We start from the raw sequence: 20,051 nt of genomic DNA on the forward strand, positions 1-20,051 counted from the left end.
TACCAGACAAGATTAACAAAGCACCCACTATCTCCTTTTTTAAGCCTAAACTAAAATGGTTTATTTATTTATTTTATTCATCTTGTTTTAATTTAATTTTCTCATTAACCGTTTACTCTAATGCCTTATTTTAAATATGTGATTTTTATGTTACATGTGTGATTTTTATTTTTTTAATGTATGATTTTATTGAAGGTCTTTTAATATTTGTTGGCATGCACTTTGTATGATTGTATTGAAGGTCATTTTTTATCTGTTAGCATGCATTTTGCCTCCTTATCGTCTATGTTTTCTTCAATTATACTGTTTTTCATTCTTTTGTAAAGCATATTGGAATGCCTTGATGTAAGAAATACGCTACAAATAAAACTGCCTTGCCTTACCCCAATAATATTCGAATGACTGAATAGAAATCCAAAGGTCCTGCAGAGGATTTGCTGCTTACATCTTGTGACAGTGCATCTTCAACTGTGCCTTATATGCATATTTCACTATAGACCAGGTTTTTCTTGGTCAGTGGCGTAATTTGGATCATGTGCCAGACCACACCTTATGTTGCTAATTACCGGACCCCTGGGCGCAAGGATTAAAAGAAGATGAGCGCATGGCAAAAAATCAACACTTTATTGAGTGTAAGATAAGAATAAGCTTTGCGTTGCACTTTGCTCCACCTTGCGCCAGGTGCACAATAGGGGCCATAACGCTGAATACATTTATTTGGATTCACAGGTAAGATAAAATAAACATAACAAAATCAAAATACTATGTTGTCTTGAGCCATTCTGCAGTCATTTGCACATTATCAATATAATTGCAGTGTCTTCTCCAAATGGATATTGAATGATAGCTGACACAGCAATACTTTTGTTAATTGACACTCTTTCTCTCTCACACACACTAACACACACACATGTCCATGTCTATGGAATGCTACAAGCAAAATTACTTCTATGGTGGTCACTACAAATCTGTCATTAAACATTATGCGGTTGCTTTTCATGTTACAGTGTAATTGATTTGAATCTTGTCAACTCAAAACATACAATTTGAAAGAGAGTGTGAATCTTCAAATGTTTTCCCATGCAATGGACATACTCTCTGCTCCCTTTAGCAGAAAGCACTGATTTATCCACCAAATAGGGCCAGCAACACAATTGCCAACATACAACTTGTGTGTGTGTGTGTATATATATAGATATAGTTATATAGATATGAGCATATAACTTACCAAGTGTGCATTTTGGATGAGTAGGAGCAGCAGTGGTATAGCTCCCATCTTAGGCTTCATTCTTGTCTTTATGTCCATAACCCACTAACACACAGGCATGTGAACTAGAGGAAAAACACGTAATCTCTTCAACACACACACACACACACACACACACAGGTAGGAGTAGGAGAAACAAATAAGTAAACACTCAGACATACACACTTTTTGTGTATTAAACACAGACACTGAGAGAAACTGCCCAATAGAGGTGCATCATCCTGTACTTACTCTTTGTTGGTGATAGAGAGAGCCAGAAAGACAACGAACTCTGTCTGATTAATGATTGTCACTGCCTGTGAGGAAACACTATTGCACAAGAGTGAGTGAAAGAGAATGGAGGAAGAGGAGGGGGTGTGCAAAAAGGAGGAAGAGGAGGGTGTTTTTGCGATGTCTTTATGCGCATGTGTCTGCAATAGTGTACAAACAAAAAAAACATGATAAACTCTGAAACTCCGCTCTTACAGAGTACCAACGTTTATACATACATTTATCTGGTTGTGTCCAGACGTGTGTCTGCTGAGGCCCAGCTGATATGGAGTAGTACAGGTCACAAGTCAACAGAGGGAGAGTGCCCTTACTGGAAGTGTGTGTGTGTGTTGTCAGCAATGAACATTCAACTATTAAAAGCAGAACAAACACAAGCCACCACTGTGTCTGTTCTCAGTGCTTTGCATGTCTACAGTTTATTATTTGGGAGCACACACATACAGACCTGGAATGTCTTTCTTCATGTACTGTAACTCTTATCTCAGCTGTGTACACAAACACACACACACACACACACACACACAGAGAGAGAGTCAGCTGCTCACACACAATTCAAAACAGATCAGGGTTTCATCACTTGTTCTCTTTCCTGCACTCCCTCATAAGCCTTCATTTATGCATTTCTGTTAAACAAATCACCTTATTCAGTCCCGCCCATTTTTTAAATTTCTTGTCTTCCACTTTGTCTTTAAACTTCCGGTCAGCTAGCTACGTCTAGTTAGTTTAATTGGGATAACACGGCAGAAGAGGATGGAGAGGCTAACTTGGGAGGAAAACGAAAAATGCCATCATGAGGTCATTGCAATACAGTATTGTACTTCGCTACCAAGGCTATTCTCCTCTACGAAGTGGGTAGATGATATGCGGCGGTGGCCGCTGTATCGTATGGAGATATATTTTTGAGACGGACTGGCCATTCTCAGCACAGTATGCCAATACATAAAATTGTCATAATACAGGCTATTTTTATAAAATGCTTTCTTTCTTTTTTTTAATCAAAAGCCCAATGCATGGGGGGCGCTGTGGCGCAACAGGCTACAGCGCCCATACCATGTACGGGTCCAAGTGCCCACGGGGACCCAGGTTCGAGTCCGGCCAGCAGTCAGGTCCTGATCCCACCCCATCTCTCTCTCTCCCACTCACTTCCTGTCTATCTTCACTATCCTGTCAGAATAAAGGCAAAAAGTCCAAAAAATATACTTAAAAAAAAAAAAAAAAAGCCCAATTCATTATCTGAGTATTTACTGTCTAAAATGCTAAAATCAAAAGACTTAGGCCTACTGTGGGGAATATTACAGAAACTCGCAAATCCTTGTTTGGTATGGTAAATATGTTTAGAAAGTCATTAGCCTACAGAACAGCGGCTCCAAAGTCAGTGTTTTCCTAACTTCAGATAGGAAAGGTGTATAAAAGAAATGTCTTAAGTCACCAAAATCCTAAATAAACATTCCTAACTTTAGGATGACCCATGACATATGATGCCAGTCATCTTGATAGAACTCTGCTATCTCAATGTATTGCAATGGATGTATTGCTCAATAAGAAGTTGGCAATGCAAAGCTACAGTAGCGCCCCCCATGTTTGCACGCGGAATAAGGTGAATAGTGCCACTTCAAACAATCATTTTGAAGAACCTGTCTTAATGAGTGCCCTTCTAGTGTAAATGTAATGCAACACCCTATAAGGTGCCCCTCAAAATGCTTGTCTTGTCTATACTTGCCGTTCCCTACTGTATGTGTGCCCCTCCATTGGAAAAGGGGTGCCATTACAGAATGCCCTCTATGCTGCTTCTACATGGCAAAGGGTAGGCTATGATTTCCAGAACCGAATGCAGTGGAATGCAGCCCTGTATATTGTACGACGTGAGAAATCATAAAGAAATGCCAACATATGTGCTCCTCTAGTGGATAAAATGTGATGCATTGAAGTAAAGGGTGTCCCTACTTGCATCAATTTAGGAACGTTTCCTAATGAATGCCCCTGCAGTGACAAAACATGTAATAGGTGCCTTTACAATGAGATAAACAACAGTGCTCCTTATAGCTATATATGGCTTTCTGATGGAAGAAAAAAAACTCATGAAGTGCCCTTTTACATAGCACTGTGGCACTAAATGTCCTTGCAATGGAAAGACCCCAATGGAAGTCCCAGTATAATGAGATGTAGTGCCTACAGCCTTCCTTACCCTCTTGGGAAGGCAAAAAGGAATCATTTAGTACTTATTTCAGTTTCTCTAGCAAGTAATATGCTGTTTTTAGCCTGACAAAAATGGTATATTTAGCTGCCAGAATTTCAAAAATCTCCTGGTGGAGGTCCCCCGAACTCCCCTCCAAGTCTGACCTACAGTACCGACACTTCTGTCTTTAAGTCAGGTTATACAGTGTGTTCAGCTAAACATGTTTGTTTGCAGAAAGTTAACAATTTAAAGCATTTTAGTTCACTGTTTGTTTGATCAGAGGGCTTCTCATAATTTTAGCCTGGATAGCCTGATAACACAGTGTTCGTTTCCATAAAGGTGAAAAACATTTAATCTTACTTGATACCAGGGGCACAAGGGCTCACAGGCCCCTGAAGTGCAAGCCTCTGTGTGAAGTCCTATGTGAAGTGCTATGTTCTCAACCCCCAATATCTGAATGGATTATGTTATTTACCCCTGATACTTGAATGGGCCCCTCAGTGAAATAACACATATGGTACTGTATGTGTGTGATAGTCAAGCTTTATAATTGCCATCTTTTTTCACAGCAACCATCTGTTGATGGTTATGTCATATTTGTAAATCTCAATTTGTCCATTTTTTTCCACAGAACTTGTGGTCAATCATCATTTAAAGGGGTAATTTTTTAATTGTTCTACCGGGGTGGCATGCACCCAGACCCCCTTATCTTAGCTGTCTGTACCCTAGGGCCCAGTGGCTCCATCCTTGATACAGCGTAGCCTTTTGTATGGGGTCGAGGCCCAAGTTGTGAGATATGTGCCCATTTTGTTTTTATTGCTTAAAGAAGTACAAGACAAGATGGTGAAATCAGGGTAAACATGTCTGATACATACATCCATTCAGGGACAAAACAACATAGAAAACAACTTACTGTATACCATGTAGTGAGGACTCACTTTAATGTATGTGTACTTCATTGTTTTATTGGTCACACACACACACACACACACACACACACACACACACACACACACACACACACACATACACATACATGCAAACAAAAGAGACACTTCTGAGCTATAGCAGGTTATGGTATTAGGAACATCTCTCTACATAAATACATACACACACACACATATTCAAATACATGTAGGCTATCAGTTGTCCAGTGTGACGCCCCTCTGCTCCCCCCTACAGGCCGCCTGCTGTTTTCCGTGGTGGCCGGTTGCCGGCCTGCAGTGGGGAGACGAATCAAGGGAGATTGTCCTCACCTGGCGCCGGTGTAGCCATATAAGTCATCACTATCCCTTTTATCACTCTCTCTCTCTCTCTCTCTCTCTCTCTCTCTCGCTCTCCCGTCGTTCCTAGACATCTTTTTGACATACCGCACTGCATAGCACATCTACTCACTTATACACGACCGACACACATCCACACACTTCATTTCCACCCCCTAGACATTTCCTTTATTCTACTTTGAATAAGTAGAATTGATTTAGAAATGGAATCTGTTGTCAGCCTCGTTTGTGTTGTGAGCCAGGCGTAACACCCAGCCAGTCCTAAACACACACACACACACACACGTCAGCAAGTTTGTCGGTGTGTTTTCATATGTGGATTCAGTACTGAGAGAGAATGTTTTAATTTCAAAGAGTCAGTTCTTCTGTTATCTCTGGGCAAATATTGCTGGCTTTTGTCATAAATTGACAACTGAGGTCTGAATAATGACTGCACTCAGTGAAGAAATGCAGCTCTGTTACAACTGCACTTTGGTTGCAGTGAGGGCTCAGCCTGGCCTCTCAAGGTGCCCAGGTCTGTTATCGCCTACCACATTCTATTGCCAGGTTGTGCTTGCTGAGTCTGGACATTGTCAACGCTTTTGAAAGCTTGGTGATTAAGGCACTAATTCGCCTTATTCACCCGGCGGCCAGAAGAAGGCTACAGGGTACACTTGCCATTACACCTCAGTCCAGCAGATGATGGTAATGCACTCCGTTTGCAAACTGCCAAACAAAACTTACTGAAGAAGAAGAAAAATAAGGAGAAGAAGAAGGTTACTATGACCGTTTCTCAAAGTCAAGGATGGGTCCTTTAAAGACACTTTTTCAAGGACGTTACGTCATCGAATCTCGCCAAGCACTGTTCCAATGTCAAGGGTGCTGTAAAATAAGAGTCCTTCGTTCTGAGATTTTCTGAGAATTTTCGAGGATGCATGAGTGTATCCTCTTTGTGCTTGGAACACCCACAATCCTGTGCGCACATGATTTTTAATAATGCACCTGCAGCTTCCTGCACACTCGCTAGTCTGTTCTATTGTGTGTTTTCCGAATGCTAAGAAAAGCCTTGCCTCGTCTTTGAAGGATTTGACTCAGCAGGACTCGTTCTACCAATCACGAATCCTTGACTTTGACTCTGGCAGGCCAGCGAACCCTTCTTTTTCTGTGAGCTTTTATGTTGGCAGTTTGCAAACAGAGTGCTTTACCATCATCTGCTGGACTGAAGTGTAAAGGCAAGTGTAGCATACCATGTAGCCTCATTCTGGCTTATAATGGCCGCCGGCTGAATAAGGCGAATAGCATTCAAGCTTCTATTGGGTTTTGGTGATTTGATTCCATGTTACATATTTTCTTTTTGGTAGAAATAATGTTATTAGGTGTGATTTTCTCTGCTAATCAAATTGTCAGATAAGTAGGTGTAAGATTACTATATTTTATTATACATTGTCTGACAGCAGTATCAATATGCATACAATGTTGCTATGGCATCCAATATTAAGAGAGCTGTAATAACATTTAATGAAAATGGTAAACTATTAATTAATGATTAATGTCATAGTTACAGTATATTGATCAGATGATGGGGGGGGGGGGGGGGGGTCAAGTTGAGTGTTAAACAGAAATGCTTAGTGGTGGTGTGGGAGTCATAACCTCATCATCTCCATCCAGACAGTCTGGGACTCCGTCATTACGAGCGCGTTGAGAGATACACACATTGGACTTGCAGTGGAAAGCCTTATCATTACGACATTCTGGGGGTAGTAAACACACACACACATACACACACACACACACACACACACACACATACACACACTCATGTTATATTACAGTACATAATTATAAGTCTATTGTATTGTTACAGTATTCAGTCAGGTACAGCTATGTTCGTGTATGTTAAATTTGAATTGTAAGAAATACATTTATTTACAACATAGTTCTAAAATACTACTCTTACTGACAGTGCATTTAAGGAAGTACTGTTGTTTTGCCTTACTCTTTAGAAGGGCTGCACACTGTGGGATCCTAATTCCCAGGCTGATTATAATCCTTTCAATCATATGTTGACTTCTGATCAGCTGCTCTGCTCCATGGAAGCACAGTGGGCCTAAATTGCGGGCCTACTGTCACATGCTTGTCACATGTCCAAAGGACAAACTAACTAGGGACAGGAAATGTAATCAAATACATTATCATGTCTCGATTGATTCACTCTAATGGTCTCACTACAACAATGGTCTCAGTCTGTTCAACAACTCAATGTGATCCTATCAATGTAACCAATCACAAACTGGGTAGCCTATTTAAGGGAAGTTGACACAATGTTCTAGGAGTCAGAACTCCCGCACCACTTTTGTGTGTAGTCATCATCTTCTGAGCTGGGATATATATATATATATATATATATATATATATGTATATGTATATATATATATACACACACACACACACACAAACATTCACACACATACACAGACATACACAGACACACATACACACCTTTGCAGCACATCTCATCGCTGCCGTCTCCGCAGTTGTTGATTCCATCACATGTTTTGTCATGCAGCACACACTTTCCATTTGCACACTGGAACTTACCGATGTCACATTTATTACCTGAAACATCAACAGTGAGATTTGAGTTTGTCTTTGAGTTGTTTTTGTCCCTAATGAAAGATATCTACGATAGGGCTCAGGTTGAAAAATGCCAGAATTCACCATTAAGAGAGGGAGACATAAGGAGAGAGAGAGAGAGAGAGTGTGTGTGTGTGTGTGTATGTGCACATTTGTATTCTGACCTGGATGTAGATTACTACTGTTACTGTAACAGTTGGCCACTGCAATGTGACTTTTATCATTAAGTTTGACTGGACTGCCAATGTGACACTCAGCCAGAGAGTACTCATGTCCTTTACAGAAGACAGGAACACACACATCTGGCAGAATGATGTTCTTTCTTGGAACATCAGAGTACTTCATATTGGCTGCAGTCTTTGCCAACCTGAGGGAGAGAAAGAGAGAGAGAGAGAGAGAGAGAGAGAGAGAGAGACATTCTGTTTCAAATGTTTTGAACGTAAAAAACTAGACCTTTTAAAAAAGTATTAAGAAATGAAAGCAGGTGGTAAAGACACTCCACAACTGACTGCCTGACATCAAACCTTTCAAGCTCTGTCAGCTGCAAATGGATTGTGGTAGTTTAAGATAGTAAGCAACACAGGAGGACAACAAGCAACACAGGAAGCAAATATGTCATGAGGTAGGCTATAGTGTCATTTGATTGGATGGCGGCGAGAAACATACGTGCGGAACATTCCACGACACGTAACATGGGCAGCAGCGATATTCCATCCCTCATGACACACCAGTGATTTTGTTGAACCTTTGGGCAGCTGCACCTCAATCACCTCCTTCTCAGTCTTTAAGGATTCTTTGAAGGCATTGTTAGCTACACACAAAAACACACAAACATAAACATCCAAAGTACTCTACTCAAAGTGTGTTGGCATTCATGTGTGTTTGCATCTGTGTGTCTGTGTAAACGTGTGTGTGTGTGTGCGTCTTTATGTCTGAGTCTGTGTGTCCATGTATCTGTGTACCAGTATATGGGTTTGTGTGTGGCAGCATTACAGTTAGTGGAAAACTTTGTAAAATTCTTGTTTGTGTACGTGTACTGTATGTGTGTGTCTGTGCAGGTCTCACAACGGCAATTGGTTCCTAGGTGAGAGAAGACAGGAATTGTATTGTTGTCCTTGCAGGTCTCTGCCACGGCGTGACATCGGTTCTCGTACACCTTCCCATCACGGGTGCACACTTTCTCCTTAGCATAGCACTCATCTGGCTTAGGATCACATGTGCACATTGCAGTACCCTCTGAGCAGCGATGCCCCAGTGGACAGGAGACCTTTGCACACGACAGTTGTGTGTATTGTTGTTTGAGACAATCCTCTGGGCCCAGGTATCTGTCGGTGTGGATCTGAGACTGTGAACCAAATGTGGGTTGTTCTGCTGGCTTGCTGCTCACCACTCCTGCTGAGGGGAGCTGTTTGGACAGATGATAAGACTTCAGATTCTTTCCGCTATGTCTCTCTCTCCACACACACACACACACACACACACACACATGTACACACACACACACACACACACACACACACACACACACACACACAGACACACACACAGACACATACCAACAATTAAAAAAACTATACATGGCTCATTTGAAGAGAAGGGTTTACATACTGTAATGTGAGAAAAGTATTAATATCAAGATGAAGGGAAGACAAACTGTGTGTCTGTGCGTCTTCAGTATGTGGCCCCGAGTCCATGTACCAAGTTTGGTATCGATACGAGAAAGTGTTGCAAATTATAGCACCCCTAGTGGTCAACGGTTGCTAAAATTATTGTCTGTCCTCAGGATGTGGTCCTGAGTCCATGAACCAAGTTTGGTTTTGATACGTGAAAGCATTGCTGAGATATGACCTAAACTTCTGTTACTCTAGCGCCGCCCTAGTGGTTGAAGATCACCAAATGTATTTTGTGTTCTCCAGAGGCGGACAGAGTACACAGCTTCATTACTTGAGTAAAAGTACAGATACCTTTGCTAAATTTTACTCAAGTACAAGTAAAAGTACAACAGTCAGATGTCTACTTAAGTAAAAGTACTGAAGTACTTGTTTTTAAAAGTACTTGAGTATCAAGAGTACAAGAGTAGCCTACATTTTCTAAATATTGCATTACTACTGGCACAGTGCTTACATTTATGTACATAAACGTCCTACATAGAGTTATGAAAAATGTTCATGTTAATACCTTGGAGAATGTAAAAGGAATTGAAAGTAAAATCAAGTCATTTTCATCTTTTTACCATGTTGCCAGGGATGGGCAGTATTTCTAATACATGTATTTAAAATACGTATTTCAACTACAAAATACTATTTTGTAATTGAAACACTTGAAGTGAAAACTATCATTAACTTGTTCAGAAAATTGAAATAGTCTGCCGATGTGGGGCCACAGTTTGGCACATTCCCGGGATGGACCTGCTGCGTCTTCATCCATTGTTTCGTCCATGGTTTCGTCTCTTATCTAAATCTGACCATGGAGTTGACTTTGGCGGAAAGCTGAAGGTGATTGCTGATAGGCTGTCCCAATCAGTGGCGCCTGCACAAACCAATCACGTTTGAGAGGGAGACAACAAATTGAGGGTTTCCGAGATTTTTCTTTTTTCCTTTTTTTTAGAAGAAGTAACGGGTACTCACGGTTATAGATAGAAATGTAGTGGAGTAAAGAGTACAATATTTGCCTCTCAAATGTACTTGAGTAAAGTCATGAGTACTCCCCAAAAATGATACTCGAGTAAAGTACAGATCCCTCAAAACTGTACTCAAGTACTGTACTCAAGTAAATGTACTGCGTTACTGTCCGGCTCTGGTGTTCTCAGGATAAGGTTCCAAGTCCATATACTATGTTTGGTTTCATTACGTGACCCCATGTACTGACTTTGGTTTTTATGGGCCCTATCATGACATTCTAAAGTGCATCGTCACTCGTCAAAAGTCTATTCAAATTTAGTAGGATGTCCAGTTCACATTGGGAGGGGTTTCGTTCTCAAAAGTGGAGCGCATGGCGTAACAAGGTGTTCCTAGGTCTTTTAATCAGTCATATGGGTGTGTTTGGGGCGTAACATCATTTTAAACCAATGAGAATGACATCTGTCATTCCCTTTAACGGCGCAACGCGCGATATGTCAAATAAATGCATCGGTATTTTGGCATTCAACGGCGCATTTGAAGGAGGCTGCTTGCAAGACCGTATGGAATAGTCATTCTTAAACCATGCTTTACTAAAACCTAGCATAGCCTTCACGCATTTGCACTCGTCTATTATTTGAACTCATTGGCAAAGTGAAACTAACTTCACCAAGGAGTCAGTCAACGACAAGACAGTTATATGCAGTTACTTTCACTATTGACTGACAATGGGTTACCATAGAAAACATAGGCTGGAAAAAGCAACACTTACCCTAATGTTGCTCAAATGACTAAATAAAACAACATTTATCCTGCAGAGGAGTTGCTTATATCTCGTGACAGTGCGTCTTCAGCTGTGCTCCATACTTGTCTCTCGCCTCTCCCCTAATCACTTTTAACCGTCATTACCAATTTGCAAATGATGGTGAATAACTACTCATCATGAGATGTACAGTATTTCGTAATATCTTTATTCTAATTATTTTTACCATTGTAATCGTGCAATTTGTAATGCTTTGCATGGACGTGCGCTGGTGTGCGTTCATGAATGATAGAAGGATGGTGCGTGCACCTGCCAATATGACTGTTGACATGCGCTCTTAAAATAGCATATGAACAACTCGCCATTGACTTCTGACCAGGTTTAGGTGGTGTATGATAGCGATTTTTAGACAATGCGCCAGGTCCCTCCCTAGGTTGTTAATTGCCACACCCCTGGGCGCAATGCTTAAAAAATAAAGGTGCAAAATAACGAATTCAACTTCGCGCCGGTGAATAACGAACTTTACGCCATGCGCTGGTGACCGAAAATACAGCCCTATATGTCAAAGCGTTGCTGAAATATGACTATACCTCCTGTGATTATAGCGCCACACAGTGGTCAAAATGCACCAAATTTCTTGAGCCTCCTCCTAATTGACCTGTCGCTTAGCGCCACCCTTAGAACGCTGATGAGCCAATGACAGTCCAGCCTCAACGGGACTCGGACATCAGCTCGCACAACTCCATAGGAAACAACAGGGAGTAGGCATAAAATGACAAATTAATGGTTATTTATGGAGTTTATTAACTCAAAAAACCCCGACGGATAACCATGGTCAAACGTTTTGCATGGGGGACGTGTAATACTGATAGCCGGTACCCCGAGAGGCTAGAAAACGGGGTATATTTTCATCAACAGTAGCCTACAGGACGTCTCTCGCGTTTGCAACAGCTTGACGTAATGTAGGCTACTAAGCCAACAACGTGGGCATAGGTTCCCTGTTAAATCCCAAGATGAAAATGCTCATTAACCAACTACTATATTCTTACTACATCAAATATTAACGTAACCTAACATATCTTAGTATCAATCTTCTACTAGCTAGCTAGCTAGCATTAACGTCAGTGGTTTTTGCACAGTGATTTGCACGGCTACTCGCCACAACTGCTTGTCACCTTGTATGTATTCTAAAGTTTTGAATACACCCCTCCATAGCAAAATTAAGTCCCTTTTGACAGCTTCTGGAGGAAAGTAAATCCTTTTATCGATCAAAACGTCCTCAAAGCCTGCTTTCATATACTGTCAGCTGCCATTGTCCACAAAGCATTTCTAATCAAGTCTGGTTTGTTTGTCCGAGTTTTCACACGGTAACAATGGGGGGCGGGGCTTAGCGACAGGTCAATTGGGTCCTGAGACCATGTACTGAGTTTGGTGTTGATACGCGAAAGCCTTGCTGAGATATCACTTTACTTCCTACTAACATCTGTCGGACTAGGACCTCCCACAGTATTAACAGACACCACTAGTAAGTTTTAATTCCAAACACATCACCTGTTACAGGCCAAAACGTAATTTTGCTTATTATAGCGCCACCTATAGGTCAAAAGTCATCAAATTTATTGTGCTTCCTCCTTATTGGGTCCTGACCCCATGTACTGAGTTTGGTTTTGATATGTGAAAGCTTTGCTGTGACGGCCGACAGGTTTTGAATATGGCTCCAAAAAGCAATGCGTTTATGAGTCATGGTCTGACGATGATCTGCGTCAAGTTTCGTGAAAATCGGAGACATTTTGTGACCTGTGAAAACTTTTATGTGTTTTTGATTAAATCCAATATGGCGTAAGGTCCAATATGGCGGAAATTGACATCATGGGGTGCGTTGAGTTCGGCTTCATCCAAGGATTCAAAAGTGAACGCCACTAACCACTCGGTGAATTGCACAGTTTTGAAAACGAACGTTAAGGGTTGTTTTAAGGACATGTTTGTGCATGCCCATAGGCAGCCACTCTGAAGTAGTCAAAGGCGATTCAAAACAAGTCAGAAAAGTCGAGACAGGACTCATCGTCAAAATGTCGGTATCCACCACTCTAGTTCATCCAAAACAAACCAGAAAAGGGACTCAAAGTGCTAAATACCGGAATTATCCTTTAAATATATCGGTAAAAGCAGCACACGTTGGATTTCTCCACTCTACCATAGCCACTCTGTCTCTCACACAGCACAGCGCAGGACCAGAGACAGAGAGGGTAAGTGGAGTTTTCAAGATGCAAGATGTTTGGATGATGATCATGTCTGACATCAACAATAAAGACTCCCTGTTTGCAGTTTGCTTGCATAAAATGATTCCGTGGATTTTGCAACAAAAACCAGAAAATGGTTTGTCTTCCCTATCAGGAAGTTATTCAATAAGCTTAACAATAAACATAGCCTTAGGTCAAAACAGCTGTTAAGCTTATGTCACATTCATTATTGGCTAATATATTATAATATAATATTCATATTATGTTTATCATTTTATGTTTAAAGCAGGCATACCTGTGGGCATGTCATTGGGATATGGGTTTCCTACAGGAATGGCATGTTTGAATGGGCACTGCACTATACATTTGAATAACACAGAGTACTTTGCATTCATAGATGAAATAGACATAACAAAATCCAAATACTATGTTGTTTTGAGCCATTCTGGATATAATGGCACATTATGGATATAAGTGACAAATGGATATATATGTTATGTATATATAATAATGCTGACAAAGCAAAACATTTCTTAATGGACTCTCTTTCACACACACACACACACACACACACACACACACACAAACATTGTTAGATCATTACTATTAAATTAATTAACCATTAACGTTTCAAGTAACATCTTAAAAGTTTATGTCATACTGTAGTTGCAGTATATTGATCAGATGATGGGGGGGGGGGGTCAAGTTGAGTGTTAAACAGAAATGCTTAATGGTGGTGTGGGAGTCATAACCTCATCATCTCCATCCAGACAGTCTGGGACTCCGTCATTACGAGCGTGTTGAGAGATACACACATTGGACTTGCAGTGGAAAGCCTTATCATTACGACATTCTGGGGGTAGTAAACACACAAACACACACACACACACACACACACACACACACACACACACACATTGACAAAGGTTAATTAATTTGGTTGATTATATAACATTGATGTATTTCATATTATTATATTACAGTAATTGTCGGTTCATGTTCATCAGAGGCGATTGCTAAGACTACAGGGAAAGCTCAGCCTCCTCTAAAATATCGCAGAAAATTGCATCAAATAATAATACTGTATTACATTAGCCTACTATTCCAACTAGAACATGCTAAAAACGTGTTCAGCTTCATGGCTAATTTGTTCAGCAATAAGGTTTTGCCGATCATCTATTGTGATTTCGCACCCCTAATACATTGCTGTGACGACACGATCCATCAAAAACCCAGACGCTCACCTAGCGCTCATGGGCTTCGGAAAAACCTTTTTCCCAGTGAAAACATCATCATTCCACGTCATTCACGTCACGTAATGTGTGAGTCAGAGGTCGGAAACTGGGGCTAGATTTAGCTAACAAAGTTGCCCAGTTAGGGGCTCGTCATCACTTTTGTCGTCACGTTGTAGTTCGTTTGTAGTCCATGTGGCCTTTCATGTCCAACAGTTTTAATGTAAACTTGGGAATTTGCCGTTTTTGTCACTTGAAAGCTGCATATCTTTCTTTCACAAGCGTCTTACACTATATTTTAGGCGAATACAGTTGTTTATTTAGGATTAGTGAGCGTATGTTTTAACCTTTGTTGTGGCATCCGTGTTTGTCACACATTCCAACGGCAAAGCACATGAACACTTGCTGTGGGAAAAACAACGTAGCCACGGGGGCGGTCCTTGTCATTCCGAAGTGCCATGAATCAGCTTCACTGGACTTTCAATGGCACTACAGAGTGGGCTGATCTCAGTGCAGAAAAGCTAGATGTTTATTGGACAAACGCCACAAAATCGTCATTTCCAGGGAAGCCTGGCATCTCTGGGAGTGAATGGGGCAGTGGGATGGCCCGGACGCTGACCCTCTGTATGATGATTGGAGGAACTGTCATAGTGGCTGGACTCTTTTTGATTGACAGCATATGTTGCGATCAGAGGAAGAGTTTCAAGTTCAATGATGCGTAAGCGTTAGTGTTGGTAGGTGAAGTCCAGAGGCAAGGCAAGTTGCAGCTCCAATTCCTATATATTTGTGAGCAATACAGTCGGTTTCTATTTGTCCTTGTACATGTAGCTGTACATACAACCATAATGTGGAGTTACAGAGTTTGTGACTTGCTTTGATTCAGTTGTGTATTTAGCTGTAGCAATTTTAAAAGCCATTTGATAGTCTTCCCCACTAGGGGAGATTCAAAATAAAACCGCAAGGCAGATGAACATACAGAATAGCCACAGAGAAATAACTCCAGTAGGCTACCAAATAGCCTAAGCTCCCCCCAAAGTGAACTGGTAAAATGTAGCCAAACCAGCTGCCAGACTCTATACTGTTCTGGTCTATTGTGGGTTTTGGGATAACTTTTGCCCTCAAAGAACAATATAGCACCTTAATAATATTAATTTAATAATTGACCATTTTATCAGAGCTTCTCCTATTCCAAAGACCAGCAACCTCCACTGATATTCATGTATGTTAATTTTAAATGGTAAGAAATCCTTTTATTTGCAACAGTTCTCAAATACTCTTATTAACAGTGGATTTAAAAAAGAACTGTTGTTTTGCCTCATTTTTTCAAATGCAAAAACAAAGAAGCGTGTATGTATTGGTGTGTATCCCTATGTATGTGTGTACAGTATACACACACATACACACAAACATTTACCTGCACACACACACACACACACACACACAAGCATTCACACACATACACACACACACATACACACCTTTGCAGCACATCTCATCGCTGCCGTCTCCGCAGTTGTTGATTCCATCACATGTTTTGTCATGCAGCACACACTTTCCATTTGCACACTGGAACTTACTGATGTCACATTTATTACCTGAAACATCAACAGTGAAAAGATTCAAGTTAATCCATTAAGAGAGGGACACATAAAGATACTGTATATTTAAGTGTTTGTGTGTGTGTGTGTGTGTGTGTCTGCACATATGTATTCTGACCTGGATGTGGATTATTATTGTAACAGTTGGCCACTGCAATGTGACTTTTATCATTAAGTTTGACTGGACTGCCAATGTGACACTCAGCCAGAGAGTACTCATGTCCTTTACAGAAGACAGGAACACACACATCTGGCAGAATGGTGTTATTTCTTGGAATATCAGAGTACTTCATATTGGCTGCAGTCTTTGACAATCTGAGGGAAAGAGAGACAGAAATAAGAGGATAGGCTACTTTATTCTGTTTAATGAATCTTATTGCTTTGGTAATATAGACAATAATTTGTCATATCAATAAAGTCATCCCAATGTCATTTAAATGTGAAGGTGCTACTTTATGTAGAATTCTATAGGATTTGAGTTGTCCTGAATGCACCATTATGTTCACAACAACACTTCCACTGACTTGCATTATATTTGATACAGCACCACATAATGTACACAGTGCTGTTACAAGAGACACAGTCTGGAGCATGCTGCCTTTAGTGGATATCTGAGCAACACACTGTATAATCATTCTTTACATTATATCAAAACACTTATTTCTTTACATTCTGTTTCAAATGTTTCAAACTTAAAAAACTACACTTAGACCCTTTTAAACATGAGAAATGAAAGCAGGTGGTAAAGACACTCCACAACTGACTGCCTGACATCAAACCTTTCAAGCTCTGTCACCAGCTGCAAATGGATTGTGGTAGTTTAAGATAGTAAGCAACACAGGAGGACAACAAGCAATACAGGAAGCAAATATGTCATGAGGTACAGTAGGCTATAGTGTCATTTGATTGGATGGCGGTGAAAAACATACCTGCGGAACAGTTCTTGACACGCAACATGGGCAGCAGCGATATTCCATCCCTCATGACACACCAGTGCTTTTGTTGAACCTTTGGGCAGCTGCACCTCAATCACGTCATTGATGATCAGGAATTCTTCGTAGGCATTGTCAGCTACACACATACAGTACACACACAAAAACACACAAACATGAACATCCAAAGTGCTCTACTCAAAATGTGTTGGTGTTTATGTGTGTTTACATCTGTGTGTGTGTGTGTCTGTGTGTGTGTGCGCACATCTGTATGTCTGAGTCTGAGTCTGTATGTCCATGTGTCTGTGTACCAGTATATGGGTTTGTGTGTGCCAGCATTACAGTCGGCGGAAAACTTTGTAAAATTCTTCTTGTTTGTGTGTGTGTGTGCATGTGTGCAGGTCTCACAACTGCAATTGGTTCCTTGGTGAGAGAAGACCGGAATTTTATTTTTGCAGGTCTCTGCCACGGCGTGACATCGGTTCTCGTACACCTTCCCATCTTGGGTGCACACTTTCTCCTTAGCATAGCACTCATCTGGCTTAGGATCACATGTGCACATTGCAGTACCCTCTGAGCAGCGATGCCCCAGTGGACAGGAGACCTTTGCACACGACAGTTGTGTGTATTGCTGTTTGAGACAATCCTCTGGGCCCAGGTATCTGTCGGTGTGGATCTGAGACTGTGAACCAGATGTGGGTTGTACTGCTGGCTTGCTGATCACCACTCCTGCTGAGGGGAGCTGTTTGGACAGATGATAAGACTTCAGATTCTTTCCGCTATGTCTCTCTCTCCACACAAACACACACACATACACACACACACACACCAGAGCTAGTGAGTGGAGCGAGAGCGAGCGAGGAGCGGAGCGGGTGGAATGTTGTTGGAGCGGGGAGCGCTTTTTTATTCAGAGGCAGGAGCGGCCGATCTGTCCCGCTCCATTTTCGCTCCGATACCGCTCAATCAAGTATATATACCATATATAGTACAACCAAGACCGCTACAATTCAAAACAAACATATTGACCATATTTGTAGCGGATTAGGCATAGCCAGAGTTTTGTTCAAGAGTAGTTTTTATAGGCTAGCATTCAGAATCGGGGGAGAGAATACAGATCACTGTCAAGTTTCGTGAAAATCGGACAAATTGTGTGACCTGTGAAAACTTTTAAGTGTTTTTGATGAAATCCAACATGGCAGAAATTGACATCATGGGGTGTGTTGAGTTCGGCTTCATCCAAGGATTCAAAATATACCTCAATGTGTACGGTTAAATCGTTAAGTGCTTACTGTAGATGTAATGCAAAATTTGACACATTGGTGGCCAGTGTTGGGGAGTAACGGAATACATGTACCGGCGTTACGTATTCAGAATACAAATTATGAGTAACTGTATTCCGATACAGTTACAAGTTAAATAGTTGGTATTTAGAATACAGTTACATTGTTGAAATCAATGGATTACATGACGATACTTCTCTGTTTCATAAGTTTGTTCACTCACTAAATAAATTAAGGCAAGTCCATTTCCCAGAAGCTCCTGAAAGCAATCTATGATGAAATTGTTTACATGTTTAAATCCAAGCCCCGCCGTCTTGCACTATAGCCTCAAAGCGCAGCCAGCGCGCATTATGGACGCGTCATATCGGAGACCCTGAAATGACTGTTTGCACAGCAAATTACGAGTAAAGTAAGTGGAGGTAACTCCTGTTCCTCACTGATCGTGGTTCCTGATGTCTGTTCAAAGGATATTTTCCCAAGTATTAATAGCTCAGGCTACTTCGGCCAATCGGTTACACAGTTTGCTAAGCAATAAGCAAAGCCTAGTTCACGTGTTGATTTAGACCTATAGGCAATAAAACCAATCTCTAAAATAGGCACTGCATTCTAAGTTGTTTATTCTAACTTAAAATAGCTTTATGGATTATTATTTTTTCTAATTAGATCTACATTTACGTTTTAAAATGAATTATATGGTGCAGCCTCTGAAGAATTATTCTTGCGAGTAGGCCTAGCATATTTTAACGTGCGGTTTTTGATTACGCGATCACGTTCATTTTGAGAGCACTGATATACAGTAGCCCATAGTGTTTACATGTACAGGTCATTTGCGTTCCACCAGTCATATGCGCCCCTCACTTGTACTGGGTTGATGCCACCGAAAAATCTCACAGGCACACCTTAATTATAATTTCTGGCTACGCCCTTAAAGTAGCCTATTTATTTTGTTTGTTTTAATTAGCCTAGTCGCCTGCTGTAGTTTTAGTGGTCACCTTGCTATTTTAAAGTTGTATCAGGTAGCTTAGGCCTAGTTGACTTTACATTCTCCTATGTGGGCCTAACACAGCCATTTGGAACAGATGAACACACCAGAATAGGCCTGTTTAGTAGGCCTAAGCAGGATTTGATGGCCACATTCCAATGCAATTCAATGCGGAAGTAATCTAAGTATTCAGAATACGTTACTCAGATTGAGTAACGTAACGGAATACGTTACAGATTACATTTTTGGGCATGTATTCTGTATTCTGTAACGGAATACGTTTTGAAAGTAACCCTCCCAACACTGTTGGTGGCGCTAGAACACTTCACATGAAACTTGAAATTAGTGAAATTAATCATATTACTGTACCGAATCAATGTGTCAAATTTCCTAACTTTTTACCAGTGTTGTAGTCAAGTCACTATGCCTCGAGTCCGAGTCCAGGTTCAAGTCCTCAGTGTTCAAGTCCGAGTCAAATCCAAGTCATTAAAAAAAAAAGTCCAAGTTGAGTCCATTACTCATCCGAGTCAAGTCCGAGTCGAGTCACTATTGATCCACGTCGAGTCCCTATCGATCAAGTCGAGTCCAAGTCCAGCACTAAAGTAAGCATAGCCTACATGTCGTTCCATTTTTTTCCATTGCATTGAAATCCTTAAAAGCAAAACGGACAATTTTCTGTCTCCAAGCAGGGGTGCCATCACTTGTGTGAAAGTTGTATTTATTATATCGGAGAGAATACCATACCATAGCTATACCATAGCCTATAGGCCTACTCATAATAAATGAGCAATCCACAT

General features: G+C 40.9%; 1 protein-coding gene across 1 annotated transcript in view; it reads right to left on the reverse strand.

Annotated features, from left to right (window-relative positions):
• The window catches only part of LOC143127791 (uncharacterized), an 84,058-nt gene that overhangs the window by 47,857 nt on the left and 16,150 nt on the right, over nucleotides 1-20,051 (reverse strand). Inside the window, exons 2-11 of the mRNA XM_076289493.1 lie at nucleotides 17,401-17,734; nucleotides 16,990-17,131; nucleotides 16,179-16,375; nucleotides 15,941-16,057; nucleotides 13,983-14,083; nucleotides 8,675-9,014; nucleotides 8,276-8,420; nucleotides 7,774-7,976; nucleotides 7,475-7,591; nucleotides 6,626-6,726 (exon numbers count right to left, since the gene is read on the reverse strand). Coding sequence (XP_076145608.1) covers nucleotides 6,626-6,726; nucleotides 7,475-7,591; nucleotides 7,774-7,976; nucleotides 8,276-8,420; nucleotides 8,675-9,014; nucleotides 13,983-14,083; nucleotides 15,941-16,057; nucleotides 16,179-16,375; nucleotides 16,990-17,131; nucleotides 17,401-17,734 — 1,797 coding nt within the window. The remainder of the gene's footprint in view (nucleotides 1-6,625; nucleotides 6,727-7,474; nucleotides 7,592-7,773; nucleotides 7,977-8,275; nucleotides 8,421-8,674; nucleotides 9,015-13,982; nucleotides 14,084-15,940; nucleotides 16,058-16,178; nucleotides 16,376-16,989; nucleotides 17,132-17,400; nucleotides 17,735-20,051) is intronic.

Source organism: Alosa pseudoharengus, unplaced genomic scaffold (genome assembly GCF_046254945.1).
Source record: "Alosa pseudoharengus isolate Yale_2024_CS ecotype anadromous, Long Island Sound unplaced genomic scaffold, YU_APseudo_1.1 YU_APseudo_1.1_scf_17, whole genome shotgun sequence".
In the NCBI taxonomy this organism is placed as follows: domain Eukaryota; kingdom Metazoa; phylum Chordata; class Actinopteri; order Clupeiformes; family Clupeidae; genus Alosa; species Alosa pseudoharengus.